Genomic DNA, 25,765 nt, shown 5'->3' with positions numbered 1-25,765 from the left:
AGGACCTCGTCACTGATGCGATGTTTGCCGAGAACGTCAGTTGATCGTCCAGGGTCACACCCAGATTCTTCGCAGTCCGAGTTGAGGTCACCACAGCATTATCAATGGTGATGGCCATGTCTCGGTGCGGACAGCCCTTCCCCGGGAGGAACATCAGCTCGGTCTTGTCCAGGTTGAGCTTCAGGTGGTTTGTCGACATCCACTCCGAGATGTCAGCCAGACAAGCAGCAATGCGTGTCTCCACCTGGGTATCAGAGGGGGGGAATGAGAGGATTAGCTGGGTGTCATCGGCATAACAGTGGTAGGAAAAGCCATGGGAGTGGATGACAGCACCCAGAGATGTAGTGTAGAGAGAGAAAAGAAGAGGACCCAGAACCGAGCCTTGGGGAACCCCAGTTGTGAGCCTGTGTGGTTCTGACACAGACCCTCTCAGCATCACCTGGTAGGAGCGACCCGTCAGGTAGGATGCAAACAGGGAGAGTGCAGAGCCTGAGACACCCATCCCCTCGAGGGTGGAGAGGAGGATCTGATGGTTCACCGTGTCGAACGCTGCAGACAGGTCCAGGAGTATCAGAACGGAGGAGAGAGAGTTCGCTCTAGCGGCATGGAGCGACTCCGTCACTGCCAGGAGGGCAGTCTCTGTCGAGTGACCCACTTTGAACCCAGACTGGTTGGAGTCCAGGAGGTCGTTCTGGTGGAGATAGGAGGACAGTTGTTTAAAGACAGCACGTTCGAGAGTTTTAGATAGGAAGGATAGAAGGGAAACCGGTCTGTAGTTCTTGATCTCAGAGGGGTCAAGTGTCGGTTTCTTCAGGAGGGGGGTGACTCTGGCAGTCTTGAAAGTAGAGGGAAAGTAGCCAGATGTCAGAGAGGTGTTAATAAGGTGGGTTAAGAAGGGAAGAAGTTCAGGTGCAATAGACTGCAACAGAGTGGATGGGACCGGGTCCAGAGAGCATGAGGTGGGGCGACTAGAGGTAATAAGGAGAAGGACCTCGTTAGGGGAGAGGGGAGAGAAGTGGGATAGAGAGGGGATGGGGGGGGGGAGAGGAGTAGATGAGGGTAGAGAGGGGGGGGTGGCAGGCAGACGGGTGTGGGTAGTGCGCAGGGCACCAGCCGGGGGAGGAGGGAAGGAGGATCGGATATCGTTCACCTTCTTGTCAAAGAAGTTGGCGAAATCGTCGGGGAGGAGGGACGAGGAGGGAGGAGGGGGTGGTGGTTGCAGGAGAGAGGAGAAAGTTTCAAAGAGTTTTTTAGGGTTGGAAGCAGAAGCCTGAATTTTAGTGCAGAAAAAAGCAGCTTTAGCAGCTGATAGAGAGGAGGAAAAAGTAGAAATGAGAGATTGGAAGGTGAGAAGGTCCTCCAGGAGGTTGCCATTTCTCCATTTGCGCTCAGCCGCTCTCAGGCTCCGTCTCTCAGTCCGCACTGAGTCCGACAACCAGGGGGCAGGTGGAGTTTGGCGTGCAGGCCTGGTGGTGAGGGGACAGAGATGGTCGAGAGAAGAGGATAGAGTAGAGAAAAGAAGATCTGTGGCGGTATCAGGGGATAGAAGAGCAAAGGATTCAGGGGCAGGGAGAGCAGAGAGAACAGAGGAGGAAAGAACAGTGGAGGAAAGTGAGCGAAGATTGTGACGTGAGGCAATCATGTGGGTAGGGAGGGGCTGTGAGGGGGGAGAGGAGAGAGAGAGAGAGTAGGACATGAAGTAGTGATCAGAGAGTTTCTTACCCTTTTCACTGGAAAGAGGAGTGACAGACAGGTTAGCAATAGAGCAGCCTCTGGTGAAAATCAGGTCCAGTTGGTTGCCCGCCTCATGGGTAGGAGGAGATGGGCAAATAACTAGGTCAAAGGCGGCGAGAAACGAAAGTAGTGGGTCTAGCTGCTTCTCAGTCGGGAGGTTGAAGTCACCCAGAAGGATGAATCCAGAGCCATCGACAGGGAAGTGGGAGACTAGATTGTCCAGCTCCTCCAGGAAGCCACCAGCAGGGCCCGGTGGGCGATAAACAACTGCAATGGTGAGCTTGACTGGATGAGAGACAGTGACCACATGAAATTCAAATGAGGTAGGAGAGAATTGTGACAGTGAAACAGGAGAGTATTTCCATTTTCTGGAAATTAGCAGACCAGCCCCACCACCTGTCCGCACGGCTCTGGGAGTGTGAGAGAAAGAGTACACATCTGACAGAGCCGCGGGCGTAGCAGTGTTTTCTGGTCTGATCCAGGTCTCAGTCAGAGCAAGGAAGTTAAGGGAGAGCAAGGATGCGTAGGCTGAGATGAAAGCAGATTTGCCTTCCACCACAGCCGAGTGGCAATTCCAAAGCCCTCCCGTTACCACTTGCTCGACGTGAGTGGAAAGAGTACCTACAATCAAAAGAGGACCTACAATCATCCAGGAGACGTAGGCGTGGCCCAGATGTCTGCTGTTAGGAAGGATCCACACAGTAGACTGGACACTCTTAGGTATTAGAGACTTGGGGCTCTATTCAGGGTGAAATTTGAACAAACCACTAATTACGGATTTCGGACTAGGCAAGAGGCGTTTCCCCGCAAAATTCGGTATTCTATGGCACCCCCCTGACCCGCCAAACACCTGAGCTACCCGTTACATTATGCATAGGTGTGGTTTGGGCGTTACAATGATAAAACCAATCACCGTGCCAGAAGCCATTGCCTTTAAGAGAAGACTGTGCTAGCCGTCATCCCCGATCCAATATATGCTCTAGCCTATCTACCTGTCTGCACTGTTGCCTGGTCTGATTATTATAAGCCACACTGGGCTTGTTTTCCTTCTTTATTTGTATTTTATCCAAATACATTTTTATATTAATTTGTAGCCTATTGTGTTCACAATAAGCTTGTCATATTAGTCAGATCCGGAATAGTATATGAAAGCCATTTAAAATATGTATACTATTGGTACACACTGGCTGCTCCCAAATAATTAATTACATCATGTTGCGACAACGCTCCTATGTGGTACACAGACAAACAGTAGCACATGGGTATAATAAATTGGACAGTTTTAGGAAAGGTCTATAGCCTATGTAACTCACGTTGGCTGTTATCGTTCTATTTCCACCATTCTAATGGATTCCAGGGGTGTGTAAACATCTCTGAAGTTGCTCCATAGTTCCCTCTGAAGTGACGCAGTTAAAGTTAACTTACATCCATATTGTCCCCGTTATCTTTCATCATCCACCTTTGTTCAGTAATCCCGAACAGAGCTAAACTTTAAGTTTACATCAATCAAAGCCTCTCAAACCCAGACACATTGCTGCGATGCGTATGTGCGTCGCCTACCTACCCAAAATAACAGACATACAAGCTATCAACGGCGCTGCGTCATGTCTGTCAACAGCTTATAGATCTGTTATTTTGGACAGCATGAGGCGCGCGCGCCACGGAGTAGCCTAACAAACCAAAAACATTACATTACGTGGTCAACAACATACTAGACATGTAACTTGCTTGGAGCTTTTAATGCAGTGGTTCTCAACCTGTGGGTCGAGACCACAATGGAGCACCCAACGCCTGGCGAGCTTGTAGATCTGCTATTTTCACAATATTTATCTGTGGAACCGAGTCAAACAAAATGGGGGGGTCCCCAGTTCAAATATGGTTATTTTGGGGGGTCATGAACGTAGCGTTTACGTGGGGAATATAATAATAATATAATATATATAATATATAATATAATATTCACCCGCAACATGGGTTTAACGAGACAGCAGCCAAAATGAAAATCACACTATAGATGATCCATCATCTTATAAAAAATGTAAGCGCTTAAGATTTTAGCCCAAACCCAACGGGACCCGACCCGGCCCGTCGGCACCGGCTGGGCCGGGTCTACGTTTTTTTTACATCCAAATAAATTCATATATTAATTAATTTGTAGCGTATTGTGTTCACAATAAGCTTGTCATATTAGTCAGATCCCCAAGAGTATATGAAAGCCATTTAAAATAGTTATATATTCTTACACAGCTGATGCCAAATAATTAATCAACAGGGCAGCGCAACGCAAAAGTAGGCTAGGTCAAATCAATCACTGTCTTGTCATGACGCAGCAGCATGCGAGGCCCCTTTAAAGTTTAAACCATAACATGACATAAATAATGGATCTTCAGAGCTTTCTTCATGTCTTTTTCACCTCAAAGTAAATGTTGGATTATTTCTTCAAATGATAGCACAGGCAGCGGCCAGTAGAAGGTAACATTGGATGTGATTTCTCCATTGCAAAAATGATTACGGTTATTCTATGAAACATATATTTCATAGAATAACCATAATCATTTTTAAAATGGTTATGGGGCAGTGTATATATTTATATAGCCCTATTTGCTCCAAGCTGTTTAAGGGTTAGACTGTTGGAATAGGGTAGAATGACTCCTGTTCTTAACAAATTACCAAGATTTAATGAGAAATGAGAAATAAGGCTTCTTTAAAAAAATGACTGGGCTGGGTCTAATTTGTCAATTATTAGTCGAGCCGGGCTGAAATATTTAGGGGATATGAAAGCTCTAGTTAGTAGTTTGAAGTGCTCATGTGGCCTTATAGTTGCTTCTTTTTGTTTTCATAGACCTGCGGACTGCGGTTGCTTATTTCTCGCCAAGGCTGGCAACACGGCTCATGGTCCAACGCACAAAGCCATTGTAGTGTCTGTGTGCACTTGACGGGTGATTTTATAAACCAGCGGGTGGTATTAGATTCCACTATCCCCCCCCCGAAACCCGTACCCATGTGTGTCTGTAGAATTGCAATGTGGGGGATATAGCAACAACACGCCCACGGGCACACCTCCATGCGCAAATAACGGTGTCGGCATAATGGTGACGGGTAGAGCAGGTGCTAGAATAACCTATTGGGGCGGCGCAGGTCCATTATCCGGATTTAACGTGGTTTAGAGGGGGAGAAAACTGCCACAGAATAGAGCGGTTGATCTGTGTGTGAATGTCCCCATCTCTTTGTGAATCTTTGATTCTGAACTGGCCTTTAGGCTGTCATTACAGTAAAGACCTGATTTAGTAATATAAAACATTATCAAGATATGTTTGTCTCTCATGCTTATTATTTTCAATATAACTTATTATGAGATATTTTTCCGTGGGAGAATGTTCACACCACTGAACTTATACAGCTGTGAGTTAATGAATGACTATAAAAGAACATCACAGCCACAGTATTTTTTGTTAAAAAATTTCCCACAGTTGTGGTAGATCCATTCTTAATAAAATAATTAAATGCCTTCACATGAAATAAGTTCCCACTTAGAAATACAGCACAGTTCTTACAAAGCAGCGCAACATAGAATATTGTGTAAAAGTTTACGCAATACATTTGATTAAAAACTAGATGCATTAAAATGGATTTAAAAGAAGACAGATTTAGTTCTCCTCATTTCTATGGACAGATTGAGCTATAGTGGAGAGCACTTTTTTGGAACGCAAGTTATTTCCGTTTGTGTTCAACAAGTAGGTTTCCTACCCAACCACATGACCTATTTTTTTAAACTTGTTTTTTACTTTATTTGTTTATTTGGACAGGACAGAGCATATTAATGGACGTCACATGGACGTAAATACACCGGATTTAGCAAAGATGCTAATTTTCATCCGCAGTCCTCACACAAAACATAAAATCAGAAAACAGACAGACAAACGGTGGAATACATTTACATTACATTACATAGGGAACACAGCATAAAAATAAACCTAAAACATGATCACAAATGGTTGCAGCTTTGGTTTTCAAGCAACCATCTTTTCAGATTGAATTTAAAAGATGGAAATGTAGCACAATCCCTTATACGCAGAGGAAGGCTTCAATAGAAGAGTAAGGAGACCACCTCCAACCACCACAGTGTTAGTTATATTGAATTATTATTATTATTAGTAAAAATGCACGGGGATACACTACCATGCACGGGATGCATTGGTCCTGGGACGCGGTAACACACTGTGAGCAGGAGCACGCACACGCGTCGATTTAAAACAACCCTTAATTCACGCCTCAACAAAGTTTACACAGGCTCCCGACTGCCGGGTGTTACACCAGCATGAATTAACATAGCGATGTGCGTGTGACGTCTTTAAAATAGCCACTGACAAAATCACCAATACAACACTGACCATACAGATTGGTCAATATATCATTTTGTTCACGAACATAAGTTGCGGATAGACGTTTTAAGGGATGGATGAGTATGCATAGTGTACATCAAATATATAGCCTACTCCACAAAACCAGGAAGTAAGCAAACCATACAACCACACAACTCATTGAGCCACACATTTAGCAACCTTTTAATACAGTGGGCCTATTCAAATCACATCATGTCAGTACACTGAACATTAGACAATATGAGCTTTCACCCATGGCCTTGATGTCACTTTGTCCCAATGTGATCTACTAGGTTTAGATTAGGGAATCATTTTGTCACTCATACTGTAATACTGTACTGTATTGTTTAATTGTGTAAATGCATTGAAATGCATTGTTTCTATTAGAATGTGCAAGTCTGACTTTGTCATTCCTCCAACCCCAGTGTCGACCATGGTGGAGAATGCAGGCTTAAACCAGGCGTGAGAAAGTGTAAGTGTGTATTATGTTTTATTCATGTAATCAAAGCAGCACACATCCAGCTATTTAGATGAACAGCTCACACACAAAACAACATGTGACATTCACTCATTCACATCCTACTCTGAATGAAGATGATAACCATAATGTGTAGGCTCATACAGTTAATGCTATAGAGGCCCCTCAACATTTTATTCCAATTTGGGGTTGTTGAATGTTGTGTTCATGATATTTAGTGTTTCTTGTTTGTTTATAGTTTTTTACCTTAACAAAAAAAAAGCCACATATGTAATTAAAAGCCAGTTACAGGCAAACCGAGTGGAATATCATTCATTGTACACATTGTTACATTGTACCTAATTTAGTATAGATTGGTAAAGGGGGTTGGGGTCATGTTTCTGCAACATTTGTCACATATATGGCGCCCTCTATGGGTCTAAGTGAAATAGCTTTTTTTGTTGCACTGTGTAGAGGCCCCTCGATATGTGATTCACATGTGAAGTTGATCAGACGATGCATTCATGTAAAATAGGCCTTTCCCGTAAACTTGGAGGCCAAATGTAGTCTATTGGTGTGTAATATCAGAAATCAATGTGATTCTTGCTTATCACATGCTCCAGCCTATATAGATAATACGTTGTGATTTTTGCTCAGTTCTGAACAAAACCTGTAGGAGTAGTAGCAAAAAGTTTAAATAAATGGTGTAAGCTGTAGACAGGTGAAAGGTCAGGCAAAAATGTAAGGTGGGGGCAGGGCCATCCGCTCTCATTGAGGCATCAGACGCGTTGTGAGCTGTAGATCGGCTATTTTTGAAAAAGTCTGTCAAATTTAGAAAAACAAAAACAAATACTTTGGTTCTGTAAGTATATTTTGATGCCAATACTTTTGTACTTTTACTCAAGTAAAACCTTTAATGTAGACCTTTTGCTTGGAAAAGAGTATTGTTTTATCTTGCAGTAGCTTATTGCTACTTTTACTTAAGTAAAACTGGTAAATGGTCCGGCCGGCCTGGGAATCAAACCAGAGATTTGCTGTCAAATGTGTACCACATGAGCCCATGTGGTACACATCCTAAACACCCAAATTATAGTTATTTTAGTTTGTTTGTTTGTTTGTTTGTTTGTTTATTTGGGGTGCCGATATCCAAGTGATAAGGGCATGTACCACATAGTAGGTAGTGGTAAAGAGTAACTAAATACATTTACATGAGTACTGTACTTGAGTACATATCTGAGGTATTTTTACTTTACCGGAGTATTTCCAATTTTAAATACTCACTTACTTACTTCTACTCCAGTGGTTCTCAACATTTTAAGGACGCGACCCCCCAAAATAATCATATTGGGGACCCTCCACCCTGACAAGCACTTGTCTTGGAGTTGTAGGAGTTGAGGCATTACATTTTGTTTATCTCTGTTCCACAGATAAATATTGTGAAAGTAACAGAAATAAAAGCTCACAATGCCTTCGCGACACAAGGCGTTGTGAGCTTGTAGATCTGCTATTTTCACAATATTTGCCTCTTTCTTCAGTAAATTGGCAATGTGGAGTTTTTTTATAGTATAGTTTGTTGGTTACTTTTCACGCAGTAGCCTATTGGTCTTCTTTCTTTTTTTCCCTCTTAATTTTAGAGGTATTAAAAGTCCTTAACCCATTTAGACCGGGGAAAGAATCTGTGTCATATTTAGATTTCTTTGGCTATTCAAAAATAGCAGATACTGTATACAAGCTATACAAGCTATTTTTTTTAAATCTTGAAAATGTGTGCAAATCTTTGAATATATATATTTATTTTTAAAGCAAACATTTGTAACTCCAATCTTTGATCTGGGGATTCTACAAATGTCTTCTAAATCCTAACAGTTTTCTGAAAAAAACTTATGTTGCTACTGTTACTCAGTGGTGCTTAAAACCTTTTTCATGTCAAGGACCCCCAAAATGATATGTATTTGGCCGTGGACCCCCATCTCAAAATATTTTGTTCCAGGGACACCCCAGAAGCAAAGATGTGAGTAAAACAATGTTCCCTTTAAAAAATAGCGGATCTGCAAGTTCATAGCGCGGCACTCGGTGCCGCGCTATGAACTTGTATATCTGCTATTTTTGAATAGCCAAAGTATAGAATATGGATAAAGTGGTTACACGGATGCGTTCCCGGTTTGAATGGGTTAAACTGTCACTTTATAAATGTGCAGATACCCTGTATACAGTTATACTGCATGTTTGTTTGTTTGTTTACTGTTGAGTGAGAAGACAATGTTGCACATTAAGCAAATCATCTGGGAAAATTATCCCCACAATCCCCCCCTGGGGGTCCCAACCCACAGGTTGAGAACCACTGTTCTACTCCACTACATCTCAGAGGCAAATATTGTATTTTTACTCCACTACAATTACCTGAAATGTTTTGTTACTTTGTAGATTTTGATTATTATTATTACAAAACATACTTTAACCACTTTGGCTATTTGAAAATAGCCGATCTACAAGCTCACGCCGCGTCGCATCAAGGATTTTTGTATGCACTTTATACATTTGGACCCTTGTACTTTTACTTTTGGTACTTTAAGTATATTTTGATTCCAATACTTTTACTTGTAACAAAGTATTTCTACATTGCGGTGTTTATACTTTTACTTAAGTAAAACATGTGAGGACTCGACTTGTTTTTTGCAAGCTGATGTGTCCACCACTGAGTGGAATATCAAAACACTTTTTGACAATCATTGTCACATTGTAGCTCATTTAGTGTAGATTGTAGGCGGGGGTTCTGCAACACTGTTATTTGACACATGTATGGCGCCCTCTATGGGTCTATTAAGTGAAATAGCTTTTTCCACTGCACTGTGTAGAGGTCCCTCAATATGTGATAAAAGGAAAGGCTGTCGCCTTACGTATATTTTGATGACAATACTTTTGTATTTTTACTCAAGTAAAACCTTTAATGTAGGCCTTTTGCTTGGAACAGAGTATTTTTTATCTTGTAGTAGCTTATTGCTACTTTTACTTAACTAAAAAATATATAATCTGAGTACCTCTTCCACCACTGGTAAATGGTCCAGCCGGCCTGGGAATTGAACCAGAGATTTCTTGTCAGGCATTAATCTGAGTGGTTAAGACATGTACATAGGTAGTGGTGGACAGTAACTAAGTAGATTTAAATGAGTACTGTACTTGAGTACAAATCTGAAGTATTTTTACTTTACTGGTTTATTTCCAATTGTCAATACTTTTACTTCTACTCCAGTGGCTCTCAACATTTTAAGGACGCGACCCCCCAAAATAATCATATTGGGGACCCCCCACCCTGACAAGCTTGTAGATCTGCTATTTTCACAATATTTGCCTCTTTCTTCAGTAAATTGGCAATGTGGAGTTTTTTTATAGTATAGTTTGTTGGTTACTTTTCACGCAGTAGCCTAAGGACAGGTACACACTGCAGGAGATTTGGTACGATATTGCTGTCGCCGACCTTTTTTGGCGCTCGCCGACAAAACCTCCCGATCTGACACAGATCGGCCTTTAATCGGCGAGCTAATACTCGCTGTGTGTGAAAGGTTCCGCGAGACGATGTGGCCGCGATTATCCGCTCTGCGACGGCTTTCCGACCGTTTTCAGATAACTACCATGTTAGATATTCAGATGTGTCCCAGACAGGACAGCAGACAATATCGTACAGTATGAAAGGAGCTACGACCACCTTGCGAGGAGATGCACGCTACAGCCAATGAGAGCACATTACAGCCACCGTGGGTAGGGGAGCGTCGCTGGATCTGACCACAACAAACAGTCCCTACCGCAATATTACCGTCCAGTCCTGTATTAAGTTAACATTATAAAACAAAATGAGAGAGTGAGCGAGCCTGGTGGGCTGTTTATTTTAGAGGAATTGTACAGAGAGAGAGAGAGACAGAGACAGAGCTCTGTGTGTATGTGTATGTGTGTGTGTGTGTGTGTGTGTGTGTGTGTGTGTGTGTGTGTGTGTGTGTGTGTGTGTGTGTGTGTGTGTGTTTGTGAGTGCAGCATGTGCACGCTGTGTCTGAACAGCGTTGCCAGATGTTGCGAGAGAAATAAGCAACCAGGTCTATGAAAACAAGCCCAAGAAAAGGCCACTTGAGCACTTTAAACCTATTTACAAATACATTGGATATTTGAAAATAGCCGATCTACAAGCTCACAACGCGTCGCAGCTATTTTCCAAGAAAGATCTTGAGAGAATTGTGGAATATTTCCCAAATCCACACAAATCTTGTATGGGGGTCTATGATGGCACAACATATTTTCAGAAGGGGGGTCTGCGCCTCTGCGGACAAATATTAATTTGGGGGTCCTTGCCATGAACATTTTTGAGAACAACTGGTTCAAACAACATTAGGAAACAAGGCCAAAAAAGCAACTACACTTTCAAGCAACTTTACAGAAAAACTATCCCAAAGTCGCTTATAATAAGCGGACATGGCAACTCTGTCACTGACTGCTTCTGCGCACTTGACGTGCGAGAGAGTGAGAGAGAGTGAGAGAGAGGGAGATCGAGGGGCATATCACGGGATACGTCGATTAAAATGAATTGGAATAAACACAAATGTATGTATTGGGTCTGACTCTGGAGATAGCATCCTAGTGAACTATCCTACAGTGTGTAATCCCTGGTCGGGGATCAATCTATAGTGTGAAAACCACAACGATATATGACAGCCGATTTCAAGAAATAAACTCCTGCAATGTGTAATGCTTAACGATCAGATGACCCCCCCGACCACTTAAAGGTCCTGCAGTCTGTACCTGCCTTAAGGGCGCGCTCCCACCAAGAGTTGGCTGGCCGCTGTTTGCAGAATCTGCCAATGCATTGTCAATGCAAATGCGTTGATTCACGCAAGAGCAGAGTTTTCCACTAGTCGCGCAGACCTTGCGTTTATCTGATCTCGGCGACTAAGCAGAAAACTGCTGGAGGCAGGCGCTGATTTTCTCCCTCTGTCCAATCGGGTGAGTCGAAGGCGGACCGTCTCAAGACTCAGGAAGCAACATGGTGCTCAAGGCAGCAGGCGGTGCCTTAACTCTATGGGCGGTGCGGGCTACGGGGAGGCTCATGAAAGTGAGTGACAGGCGCGACACTCCCGTTTTTTAGAATCCGCTGGCTGCAAAAAACTGTGGCCGCGCACAACCTGCGTTTAACAGCGGCCAGCCAACTCTTGGTGGGAGCGCGCCCTAAAGGTCTTTTATATTTTTTTTACCTCTTCATTTTAGAGGTATTAAAAGTCCTTAACCCATTTAGACCGGGGAAAGAATCTGTGTCATTTTTAGATTTCTTTGGCTATTCAAAAATAGCAGATCTAAAAGCTTGTGGCGCGGCACCGAGTGCCGCGCTACGAGCTTGTAGATCTGCTATTTTTGAAGAATCGTTAAAATGTGTGCAAATCTTTGAATATATATATTTATTTTTAAAGCAAACATTTGTAACTCCAATCTTTGATCTGGGGATTCTACAAATGTCTTCTAAATCCTAACTGTTTTCTGAAACAAACATAGTTACTTTCTGTTACTCAGTGGTGTTTAAAACCTTTTTCATGTCAAGGACCCCAAAATGATATGTATTTGGCCGTGGACCCCCATCTCAAAATATTGTGTTCCAAGGACCCCCCAGAAGCAAAGATTTGAGTAAAAAAGGTTCCCTTTAAAAAACATTTTTCTAAAATAGCGGATCTACAAGTTCATAGCGTGGCACTCGGTGCCGCGCTATGAACTTGTGAGCTTGTATATCTTGTGAGCTTGTATATCTGCTATTTTTGTATAGCCAAAGTATAAAATATGGATAAAGTGGTTACACGGAAGCGTTCCCGGTTTGAATGGGTTAAACTGTCACTTTATAAATGTGCAGATACCCTGTATACAGTTATACTGCATGTTTGTTTGTTTGTTTACTGTTGAATACTTTGTAGATTTTGATTATTATTACAAAACATACATTAACCACTTTGGCTATTTGAAAATAGCCGATCTACAAGCTCACATCGCGTTGTATCAAGGATTTTTGTATGGACTTTATACATTTGAACCCTTGTACTTTTACTTATTATATATTTTGATGCCAATACTTTATCTTGAAACAAAGTGTTTCTACATTGCGGTATTTACACTTTTACTTAAGTAAAACATGTGAGGACTCAACTTGTTTTTTTGCAAGCTGATGACTTTCACTCCGTTACATTTAAATGTATAAATATTTTACTTTTGACTTAAACCACTTACTGTAAACCCTATTTCAAATAGCAAAAAAAAATAGCAGATCTGCAAGCTCACAACGCGTGAACGCGTTGTGAGCTTGTTGATCTGCTATTTTCACTATTTTAAGAATTCAATACAGAATTCAGCTAATCGCAAGTAGGTAGGGGCGGTGCTAGAATGATTAGCATATCTACAAGCTCACAACACATTGCAGCGTGACAGGTTGTGAGCTTGTAGGTCCTGCAGCACACTACAGTGTGTGTGACTGACGCAGTATGTAAGGGGCGGGCGGTCCCCAGGTGAAACGATCGATAAAGGGAATGTTCTCTTACGTGTTTGACGTTCGTACCTGTGCAACATTAGAGCTTGAATGCCTGGATGAGCCTCATTGTCTCCCCTATACATAGTAATACAGTCAAGCCCCTAGCAGGGACCCCCCTATGTGGGACATAATATGCTATATAATTGTTTTGTTGTGAGCTGTAGCTATTTTTGAAAAAGTCAAAACTTAAAAGTATATTTTGATGCCAATACTATTGTACTTTTACTCAAGTAAAACCTTTAATGTAGACCTTTTGCTTGGAACAGAGTATGTTTTATCTTCTAGTAGCTTATTGCTACTTTTACTTAAGTAAAACTGGTAATGGTCCGGCCGGCCTGGGAATCAAACCAGAGATTTGCTGTCAGGCATTAGAGCCCATGTGGTACACGTCCTAAACACCCACATTATAGTTTTTTTGTTTGTTTTTTGGGGTGCCGATATCCAAGTGATAAGGGCGTGTACCACATAGGTAGTGGTAAAGAGTAACTAAGGACATTTATGAGTGCTGTAGCCTACTTGAGTACATATCTGAGGTATTTTTTACTTAACTGGAGTATTTTCTATTGTCAATTTTTTTACTTCTACTCCAGTGGTTCTCAACATTTTAAGGACGTGACCCCCCAAAGAAAACTAATTGGGGACCCCCCACCCTGACAAGCACTTGTCTTGGAGTTGTAGGAGTTGAGGCATTACACTATGTTTATCTCTGTTCCACAGATAAATATTGTGAAAATAGCAGATCTAAAGGCTCTGTGAGCTTGTAGATCTGCTATTTTCACAACATTTGCCTCTTTCTTTGGTAAATTGACAAATTGAAGTTTTTTTATAGTATAGTTTGTTGGTTACTTTTCACGCAGTAGCCTAATGGTCTTTTTTTCCCTCTTCATTTTAGAGGTTTTAAAAGTCCTTAACCCATTTAGACCGGGGAAAGAATCTGTGTCATTTTTTGATTTCTTTGGCTATTCAAAAATAGCAGATACTGTATACAAGGTCATAGCGCGGCACCGAGTGCCGCGCTACGAGCTTGTAGATCTGCTATCTTTGTAAAATCAAGACAATTTGTACAAATCTTCTTGTGCGATTTTATATATTTTTAAGCAAACATTTGTAACTCCAAGCTCTGATCTGGGGATTCTACAAATGTCTTCTAAATCAGTTTTCTGAAAAAAACGTATGTTGTTACGGTTACTCAGTGGTGCTTAAAACCTTTTTCATGTCAAGGACCCCCAAGAGGATATGTATTTGGCCGTGGACCCCCATCTCAAAATATTTTGTTCCAGGGACCCCCCAGAAGCAAAGATTTGAGTTAAAAAAAAATCCCTTTAAAAAATATATTTTTTTAAATAGCAGATCTACAAGTTCATAGTGCGGCACTCGGTGCCGCGCTATGAGCTTGTATATCTGCTTTTTTTTTAAATATATTTGTGTGTGTGTGTGTGTGTGTGTGTGTGTGTGTGTGTGTGTGTGTGTGTGTGTGTGTGTGTGTGTGTGTGTGTGTGTGTGTGGTGCATGTCTTTAAGTTGCGCATGTGTTGTCTCCTGTTAGTGTTTAATTAATTTGTGTAACTGGTTGCATCTTTTTGATTAGTATTTTTACTCATTTTAAGTACATTTAAGTATTTTTACTCAATGTATTTACTTTTGAGTATGTTTACCGACTTTGATTACTTTTTACCCACTGTAGTTACCTTTTTAGTCACTTTAGTTACTTTTAAGTACTTAAAGTACTTTTGCTCAAATTGTAGATATGCCTTTTTAGTAGTGTGTGTGTGTGTGTGTGTGTGTGTGTGTGTGTGTGTGTGTGTGTGTGTGTGTGCACACACATGCAGTACTTAAAGGACTTTTACTCAAATTGTAGATATGCCTTTTTAGTAGTGTTTGTGTGCGTGCTTCACGCGCACGTGTGCTGAGGCAGCCTGTGTGCGCGCGTCCATATATAGACAGTCTATATTATAGCCGTCTATAACGTCTATATATAGACAGTCTACATTATAGCCGTCTATAACGTCTATAACATAGACGTCTATATATAGACGCATAAAAAACAACTGGCTAAGCCTAGACGTTGAAAAAACGTTCACTATTAGACCAGTTATAACCCGGTTTTAGACGGAGGTCTAATAGCCGACTCTGGCTCACAGGGCAAGTTCACATTATGCATGAATAGATCATACATAGTCTACAATAGTTAGGATATAAATCAACAAATACATTCTACAATAGTTAAGATATAAATCAACACATATCCCTGCATGGTCTGTCAGATGTGAAATGAACTAAGACTAATTAAGACTAATTAAGACTAATTAAGACTAATTAAGACTAATTAAGACTAATTCAGACTAATTAAGACTAATGAAGCAGTTTCACCAAGAGGTTGATGGTCACGTTTCACCCTATACATAACCTTGACCCTAACATTAGTGCTTAGGGTTATAATTATTAAGGGTGTTCATTGTTCTCATCTACAACTTTTTTAGCAAAACTGGCAAATCTCTCTGGCAGATCTACAAGCTCACAACGCATTCTGTCATGACACATTGTGACCTTGTAGATCAGCTATGTTTGATTATACAAAGTATAAAGTAGGGCTTAAATAGTTAATCTATGTTTTGTATTAATAATGTAAATCTACAAAGTCAATTGCAAATAAAGTTTCCAAATAATTGTTGAGGAGTAAAACGTACAATCATTGATATAGCGGAGTAGAAGGATGAAGCATTAACACATTGACATACTCAAGTAAAGTAAAAAGTACCAAAAAAAATCCACTTAAGTACAGTACTAGAGTCAATGTACTTTCCACCACTGGTTCTAGTTATGATGATAAACAGATAAGTTCATTATTAAAACTATATAACAACAAATACGTTCATAATCTCCAACACTTAGATTACACTGTGAGAGTTGTTTTGGAGTTTATCCACAAGTTTCCGAGGGCATGTTGAGCATCACTTCCTGTCAATTTGATCACTGATACCTGATATAAATCGACAGGAAGTGATGCCCACCATGCCCTAGGAAACTTGTGGATGCATTATTATTGTTTTGCTGTTTTTAAAGTCGCACTTTGCACTTTTGGGTATCAGCTGCCACTTTGGACACAAATAACATGGCAAACAACGTCTTTGAATTCATTACCCAAGATGCTCTGCATCCCTGCTCAGTCACACTAGTGACGTGCAGGCGCGTATCGTCATTGGGGCCAACGAGGCCATGGCCCGGTCTGTAAACCCAGCTTGTCCCTGTGTAGGGGCAAGATCCGCCAGGGAAAAAAAGCTAAAAGTCAACATTAGCAGCCCCTCACCCTATTCTGTTGTAGCCGACCACAGAAAGTCGCCTTTGTTTTCAAATGGGGCTCATTTGCATTCGGCCGAATTGTTAATGAGTGGCCATTAAAAAAACAGTTTAGCCGTCAAACCGGTTTCCTGCCAGGTACCGAAATAGCTTCACATTTCATTATTGTTGTGAGTAGCAAAAAGGAAACCTCGGCCGTCCTTCTCTCCATTGCGCAGAGAGGCCACCTCTCTCCATTCAGAAATGGAATAGAAGAAGAACCGTCGTCCTGAAACACCATCGCCCCAGGTCTAAACCGGCGGCCTCGGTCCACGAAAAAAAATGGGGCACCGTTAGAATCCACCAAACGCCACTGGTGACGTGAGATCTTTGTTTGAGCCTTTTGTCTGAATGGGCGTGGCTTTGCAGAAACTAGCAGTGAATGACGCTTCGGCGAGCTCCATGCCCGTGCTTGTCTATTCATGCACTGTGCGGTGCACGTTCCCGTTTTACACACTTAGCTCATGTTTATACATGTCCTGACTGCTTTATCATTTGAACACTGGAAAATGTCCCGGGAATCAGGTCGGGACATTGTCCGATGTTGGCCTTTCATACATGTAGCATGCAACAAGAGAATGGCCCTCATTTATCAACGGAGCGTATAAACCGGCTTATATTTTTCCATATATTCGGCCGTACACCAACGTCGAAGTCACATTTATCAACGAATCCTACACAGCCAATCCTAGCGTACATTGGGTCGGAGCCTTGATAAATGTCACGGCTGAAACCGAGCGTCATTTAAATAACACGCCCTTAAATATTCTCGAAACGCCAGAATACGACCAAATAAAGTATTGGAGTTTCGCCGGCTCGCCTCGCTGACTGTCAAGTCACACACACACACGCACACACACGCCTCTCTCTCTCTCTCACACACACATACACACATACGCCCAACTGTGTCTTTCATGTAATCCGTAGCGGTACAATCTTTGTCACGGCTTGTAGCCTACATGAATGACATATTATGATACCAATCACATCGCCATGAATGGGGTTTGTATATTAATTTATTTAACCCATACCGAGCAGTGCACAAGCAGTCATGTAGGATATTCCCCATGAGACTCGGACGGGCGGCAGTGATCCCGTGCTGCCACGTTAATAAGAGATTCGATCGTCGGGTTTATATCCTTAACCCAGCCAGGTTGTGTAGCCTACATAACTCTCTATGACATAACTCCATAACATAGGACAAGCTACTGTAAGTTTGTAGACCTCACTGTCCATGAAAAGATGGTCGGCGCTCCCGAAAATGCTCTCGCAGAAGCGCTCGTATATTTTGAAAATAGCAGCTCTACAAGCTCACAACGCGTCGGGATGGTACCTGTTGTGAGCTTGTAGATCTGCTATTTTCAAATAGCCAATGCAGCCAGATCTGCAAGCTTAACCGAATGACTGTTAAAGCAGTTTGTTTCAATTACTTTATAAAATGTTATATTTTCACAGGGATTATATATTAGTGTAGATATACATTTTTGGAGTGGATTATGTGTCCAGATGCCTGTCAGACAGTCAGACAATGCTGCTCCGCAGGTCTAGAACGGGCGCAGCCAAAGTCAGCAACTGCTATCGACCAGACGTGAGATCTCAGCGTACGGTAGGATGATTCCAACGTCAGGATATATTGATAAATGCCGAAAGTTCCGGTGATCTCGTCGTACGCCCATTATTTGGTCTGCGCCGCGTTGATAAATGAGGGCCAGTATCTTTTTCAGATGCGTTCACACATGAAGGTAATAGTCTGATTTGATAAGATGAGGGGCGGGGTCTGGGTTGTAGACGCACACATTAGCTACTCCCACTTAAATATAACGAGGGAGATGCGAGGATTTTACTTCCTTCCACAGAACATGACACATTGAATTGCTTGACATGTGGTCTCCTATTGATGCACCCATACAAAACACAAACAAAACATATTTCCTACCATAGTAGAACTAATATAGACAATGAGCTACAACCTACTTTTCATTAAAAAAAAATCTAACAGCTCGGTAGATCGGCTATTTTTGAAAAAGTTGTCAATAGAAAAACACAAAATTTGACTTGGTACTGTAAGTATATTTTGATGCCAATACTTTTGTACTTGTACTCAAGTAAAACCTTTAATGTAGACCTTTTGCTTGGAACAGAGTATGTTTTATCTGGCAGTAGCTTATTAATTATTTTACTTAAAGGACGACTTCACCCATTTTCAACATATCTTCATATAACTGGTCCTCACTAATGCTCATTATAAGATGGCACCATTTATGTCTCCTCACTCTGTGTCTCAGAGGAGGGCTGTGGACAGTTCAGACACCCGTCTACAGTACCTGTGACATCATCAATGGGGAATCCAAGCTAATAGAAACTACAGGCTTTCTATTCCTGGAAAGTTAGCATGTTATAATGGAAGCCATTGTTCTCAGGTTAATACAAATCATAATAAAACTTTTGAAATATTGAAGAAAAAAATAAACCTTCCTAACGATGATGTCACTGGTACACAGGTTTCTGAAGTGTCCACAGCCCTCATATGGGACACAGACTGAGTAGATAAAAATTACACAATTGTATCAGCACCATTAGTGAGGATCTATTATATGAAGATAGGTTGAAAATGGGTGAAGTCGTACTTTAAGTAAAACTGGTAAATGGTCCGGCCGGCTTGGGAATCAAACCAGAGTTTTGCTGTCAGGCATTAGATCCCATGTGGTACACGTCCTAAACACCCACATTATAGTTATTTTATTTAAAAAAATTTGTGGGTGCCGATATCCAAGTGATAAGGGTGTGTACCACATAGGTAGTGGTAAAGAGTAACAAAGCATATTTACATGAGTACTGTACTTGAGTACATATCTGAGGTATTTTTACTTTTACTTCTACTCCAGTGGTTCTCAACAATTTAAGGCCTCGACCCCCCAAAATAATCATACTGGGGACCCCCCACCCTGACAAGCACTTGTCTTGGAGTTGTAGGAGTTCAGGCATTACATTTTGTTTATCTCTGTTCCACAGATACATATTGTGCAAATAGCAGATCTAAAGGCTCACAACGCTTCGCGACGCGAGGCGTTGTGAGCTTGTAGATCTGCTATTTTCACAATATTTGCCTCTTTCTTCGGTAAATTGGCAATGTGGAGTTTTTTATAGTATAGTTTGTTGGTTACTTTTCACGCAGTAGCCTAATGGTCTTTTTTATTTTTTTCCCTCTTCATTTTAGAGGTATTAAAAGTCCTTTTAGACCGGGGAAAGAATCTGTGTCATATTTAAACATTTTTGGCTATTCAAAAATAGCAGATCTAGAATCTCGTAGCGCGGCACCGTGTGCCACGCTATGAGCTTGTATACAGTATCTGCTATTTATGTAAAAGCTGCTATTTGTGATTTATTTTGCAAATCTTTGAATATTTATATATATTTTTTAAAGCAAACATTTGTAACTCCAATCTTTGATCTGGGGATTCTACAAATGTCATCTGAACAGTTTTCTGAATAAAACGTATGTTGCTACTGTTACTCAGTGGTGCTTAAAACCTTTTTCATGTCAAGGACCCCCAAAATGATGTATTTGGCCGCGGACCCCCATCTCAAAATATTTTGTTCCAGGGACCCCCCAGAAGCAAAGATTTGAGTAAAAAAATCCCTTTAAAAAATATTTTTCTAAAATAGTGGATCTACAAGTTCATTGCGGCACTTGGTGCCGCGCTATGAGCTTGTATATCCTTTATTTTTGAATAGCCAAAGTATAAAATATGTATAAAGTGGTTACACGGATGCGTTCCCGGTTTGAATGGGTTAAACTGTCACTTTATAAATGTGCAGATACCCTGTATACAGTTATACTGCATGTTTGTTTGTTTGTTTACTGTTGAGTGAGAAAACAATGTTGCACATTAAGCAAATCATCTGGGAAAATTATCCCCACAATCCCCCCCTGGGGGTCCCAACCCACAGGTTGAGAACCACTGTTCTACTCCACTACATCTCAGAGGCAAATATTGTATTTTTACTCCACTACAATTACCTGAAATGTTTAGTTACTTTGTAGATTTTGATTATTATTACAAAACATACATTAACCACTTTGGCTATTTGAAAATAGACGATCTACAAGCTCACAACGCGTCGCATCAAGGATTTTTGTATGGACTTTATACATTAAACCCTTTTACTTTTACTTTTGGTACTTTAAGTATATTTTGATTCCAATACTTTTACTTGTAACAAAGTATTTCTACATTGCGGTGTTTATACTTTTACTTAAGTAAATCATGTGAGGACTCGACTTGTTTTTTGCAAGCTGGTGTGTCCACCACTGAGTGGAATATCAAAACACTTTTTGACAATCATTGTCACATTGTACCTCATTTAGTGTAGATTGTAGGCGGGGGTTCTGCAACACTGTTATTTGACACATGTATGGCGCCCTCTATGGGTTTAAGTGAAATAGCTTTTTCCACTGCACTGTGTAGAGGTAGCCTGGTAAACCCCCTCCCTCCGGAAATCTCATTTGCATTTGATTTCAGGGAGGTCTGGGATTGCGCAGGGAGTAAGCATGCCCGAACACTGCGTGTCCGAACCAATCAGCGGCTGCTAGGGGCGGGATCATCCAATCAGCTGCCTAGTAGCTTGAAAAAAAGAAAAACTGTCTGTCATCGATTCAGCGACCGAAGTCTCAGATGGGAAGTAGGCTGTGAAACAAATGTGTGTCGCAAGCTTCTTCCATTTGACGGTGTCAGGTTAGTGTAGAGGCCCCTCAATATGTGATAAAAGGAAAGGCCGTCGCCTTAAGTATATTTTGATGACAATACTTTTGTATTTTTACTCAAGTAAAACCTTTAATGTAGGCCTTTTGCTTGGAACAGAGTATTTTTTTATCTTGTAGTAGCTTATTGCTACTTTTACTTATCTAAAAAATATATAATCTGAGTATCCACCACTGGTAAATGGTCCAGCCGGCTTGGGAATTGAACAAGAGATTTCTTGTGCGAGTGGTTAAGACATGTACATAGGTAGTGGTGGACAGTAACTAAGTACATTTACATGAGTGCTGTACTTGAGTACAATTCTGAGGCATTTTTACTTTACAGGAGTATTTCCAATGTTCAATACTTTTACTTCTACTCCAGTGGTTCTAAACCTTTTAAGGACGCGACCCCCCAAAATAATCATATTGGGGACCCCCCACCCTGACAAGCACTTGTCCTGGAGTTGTAGGAGTTGAGGCATTACATTTTGTTTATCTCTGTTCCAAAGATAAATATTGTGAAAATAGCGGATCTGAAAGCTCACAATGCCTTCGCGACACAAGGCGTTGTGAGCTTGTATTTTCACAATATTTGCCTCTTTCTTCGGTAAATTGACAATGTGGAGTTTTTTTTATAGTATAGTTTGTTGGTTACTTTTCACGCAGTAGCCTAATGGTCTTTTTTCTTTTTTAATTCCCTCTTCATTTTAGAGGTATTAAAAATCCTTAACCCATTTAGACCGGGGAAAGAATCTGTGTCATTTTTAGATTTCTTTTGGCAGCAGATACTGTATACAAGCTCGTAGCGCGGCACCGAGCGCCGCGCTACGAGCTTGTAGATCTGCTATTTTTGAAAAATCGGGAAAATGTGTGCAAATCTTTGAATATATATATTTATTTTTAAAGCAAACATTTGTAACTCCAATCTTTGATCTGGGGATTCTACAAATGTCTTCTAAATCCTAACAGTTTTATGAAAAAAACTTATGTTGCTACTGTTACTCAGTGGTGCTTAAAACCTTTTTCATGTCAAGGACCCCCAAAATGATATGTATTTGGCCGTGGACCCCCATCTCAAAATATTTTGTTCCAGGGACACCCCAGAAGCAAAGATTTGAGTAAAAAAAATACCTTTAAAAAATATTTTTCTAAAATAGTGGATCTACAAGCTCAAAGCGCGGCACTTGGTGCCGCGCTATGAGCTTGTATATCTGCTATTTTTGAATAGCCAAAGTATAAAATATGGATAAAGTGGTTACACGGATGCGTTCCCGGTTTGAATTGGTTATACTGTCACTTTATAAATGTGCAGATACCCTGTATACAGTTATACTGCATGTTTGTTGTTTTTTTACTGTTGAGTGAGAAAACAATGTTGCACATTAAGCAAATCATCTGGGAAAATTATCCCCACAATCCCCCCCTGGGGGTCCCAACCCACAGGTTGAGAACCACTGTTCTACTCCACTACATCTCGGAGGCAAATATTGTATTTTTACTCCATTACAATTACCTGAAATGTTTAGTTACTTTGTAGATTTTGATTATTATTACAAAACATACATTAACCACTTTGGCTGTTTGAATAAAGCCGATCTACAAGCTCACAACGCGTTGCAACAAGGATTTTTGTATGGACTTTATACATTTAAACCCTTATACTTTTACTTTTGGTACTTTAAGTATATTTTGATTCCAATACTTTTACTTTTAACAAAGTATTTCTACATTGTGGTGTTTATACTTTTACTTAAGTAAAACATGTGAGGACTCGTTTTTTGTTTTTTGCAAGCTGATGTGTCCACCACTGAGTGGAATATCAAAACACTTTTTGACAATCATTGTCACATTGTACCTCAATGGTACAAATTACCTCCACAATCCCCCCCTGGGGTCCCAACCCACAGGTTGAGAACCACTGTTCTACTCCACTACATCTCAGAGGCAAATATTGTATTTTTTCTCCACTACAATTACCTGCAATGTTTAGTTTTTTGCAAGCTGATGACTTTCACTCTGTTACATTTAAAATATAAATATTGTACTTTTGACTTTAACCACTTACTGTAAACCATGTTTCAAATAGAGTGAAAATAGCCGATCAACAAGCTCACAACGCGTTCACACGTTGTGAGCTTGTAGATCTGCTATTTTCACTATTTTAATAGCAAACATCGATATGAAAAAAAAAGTGTACTTGGTAATTTGTTCTTTTGAGTACTTACTTGTGTCCACCACTGGCTCTGATGTCTGACAGCGAGTCTCCGGTTTGATTCCCGAGCCTGGTGGCTGCTTTGCTGCATGTCACTCCTCTACTCTCTGGCTGTTTCCTGTCTCTCTACTGTACTATACAATAAAAACTTATAAATACATATATAAATGAATAAATAAAACACACACACACACACACACACACACACACACACACACACACACACACACACACACACACACACACACACACACACACACACACACACACACACACACAGGAATCAACACATTGTGTGTGTGTGCATGCATACATGGATGTGTGTACATACATGTTTGTTTGTGAGTTTGTGTGTGATCCTTTATGATTTCAGCAGGTGTGTGCGTATTGTGTAAGTGTGTGAGTGCGTGTGTGCTCACAGTGTGTTCACTCTGTATCATTTCAGCAGGTGTGTGTGTGTGTGTGTGTGTGTGTGTGTGTGTGTGTGTGTGTGTGTGTGTGTGTGTGTGTGTGTGTGTGTGTGTGTGTGTGTGTGTGTGTGTGTGTGTGTGTGTGTGTGTGTGTGTGTTTCTGTACAGTGTCACTGCATCATTTCAGATACATGTCTAACTTGTATTACTATACTTGTGAGGACATCAACGTTTTAAGATGGTGATTTTATTAACCTATTAAGACCGGGAGGGGAACGCATCTGTGTAATGCATCTGTGTGTGTGTGTGTGTGTGTGTGTGTGTGTGTGTGTGTGTGTGTGTGTGTGTGTGTGTGTGTGTGTGTGTGTGTGTGTGTGTGTGTGTGTGTGTGTGTGTGTGTGTGTGTGTGTGTGTGTGTGTGTGTATGTATGTGTGTGTGTGTGTGTGTGTGTGTGTGTGTGTGTGTGTGTGTGTGTGTGTGTGTGTGTGTTTTCTTGAAATTCTAGCCTGGGAACAGAAAAACTCCTCTCAGCAAATTATATGTATTATTAAGTTGTATTTGTTTGTAAACTGGTGTTGTATTGTATCTTGTTCTCTCATCAGATGTGTGTGAACTCACACTGGATCCAAACACAGCACACAGAGACCTCTCTCTGTCTGAGAACAACAGGAAGGTGACACGTGTGGAAGAGGATCAGAAGTGTCCTGATCACCCAGACAGATTTAAACGCTATGCACAGGTGATGTGTAGAGAGAGTCTGATTGGACGCTGTTACTGGGAGGTAGAGTGGAGTAGATGGGTTTCTATAGCAGTGACATACAGAGGAATCAACAGACAGGGTGGTGACAGTGGGTTTGCATCCAGTGACAAGTCCTGGTGTCTGAGATGTAATGGTAACAGCTACACTGTGTGGCACAATAAGAAGCACACTGTCCTCCCTGTCCGTCCCTCTGGCTCCAACAGAGTAGGAGTGTATGTGGACTGGCCTGCTGGCACTCTGTCCTTCTACAGAATGTCCTCTGACACACTGTCACTGACACACCTGCACACCGTCCAGTCCACATTCACTGAACCCCTCTATGCTGGTTTTGGGTTTAGGCTGTCTGGCTCCTCAGTGTCTCTGTGTCAGAGAGAGGAGGAGGGTTAGGTGTGACTCCTCAGTGTGTGTGTCAGATGTAGGAGGTACAGTATAGGTACATGATACACAATGAACACTGTACACGCACGCACGCACGCACGCACGCACGCACGCACGCACGCACGCACGCACGCACGCACGCACGCACGCACGCACGCACACACACACACACACACACACACACACACACACACACACACACACACACACACACACACACACACACACACACACACACACACACACACACACACACACACACACACCTGCTGAAATGATACAGAGTGATTTAGCTAAACAGGACCACACACACGCACTTATGCATGTGCACACACACACATAAAGTGTGTGCTTCTGGGGGGGGGGGGGGGGGTCCCTGGAACAAAACATTTTGAGATGGGGGTCCGCAGCCAAATACTGTACATATAATTCTGGGGGTCCTTGACAAGAAACGGCTTGAGAACCACTGATTATAGCAACATAGCTTGTATATCTGCTATTTTTGATTAGCCAAGGAAATCTAAAAATGACACAGATGAGTTCCCGGTCTAAATGGGTTAATGCTATTTTTTATTTATTTTTTTCATTTTTAACCCAAACTCTAAAGCTGAAAATATCCGATCTACAGTGGTACACAGTAACTAAGTACATTTACTTGAGTATTAAGTATTATTATTTTTTGCAAACTGATGACTTTAGCTACATTTTAAATATAAATATTGTACTTTTGACTCCAGTACATTTCTAGGAAGGAACGCCTGGGACCCAAACGTACAAAATACATTATGAATGGACCACTTGAGTC

At 41.3% G+C, this 25,765-nt stretch overlaps 2 protein-coding genes across 4 annotated transcripts in view; both read left to right on the top strand.

Moving 5' to 3' along the window:
- Nucleotides 1-25,765, top strand: part of LOC308080976 (uncharacterized protein) — a 1,029,623-nt gene that overhangs the window by 871,112 nt on the left and 132,746 nt on the right. The window lies entirely within an intron of this gene.
- Nucleotides 2,393-25,130, top strand: LOC308080980 (stonustoxin subunit beta-like). The gene is made up of 3 exons (XM_080457387.1): nucleotides 2,393-2,454; nucleotides 6,542-6,588; nucleotides 24,425-25,130. Exons 1-3 carry the CDS (start codon nucleotides 2,408-2,410, stop codon nucleotides 24,967-24,969), a joined length of 639 nt encoding a protein of 212 aa, XP_080313513.1. The 5' UTR covers nucleotides 2,393-2,407; the 3' UTR covers nucleotides 24,970-25,130.

The sequence above is a fragment of the Gymnoscopelus braueri genome, assembly GCF_963280865.1.
Source record: "Gymnoscopelus braueri genome assembly, contig: SUPER_24_unloc_1, whole genome shotgun sequence".
Taxonomy (NCBI): domain Eukaryota; kingdom Metazoa; phylum Chordata; class Actinopteri; order Myctophiformes; family Myctophidae; genus Gymnoscopelus; species Gymnoscopelus braueri.
The sequence above is the reverse complement of the archived record's forward strand: the minus strand, read 5'-3'. Positions and strand labels throughout refer to the sequence as shown.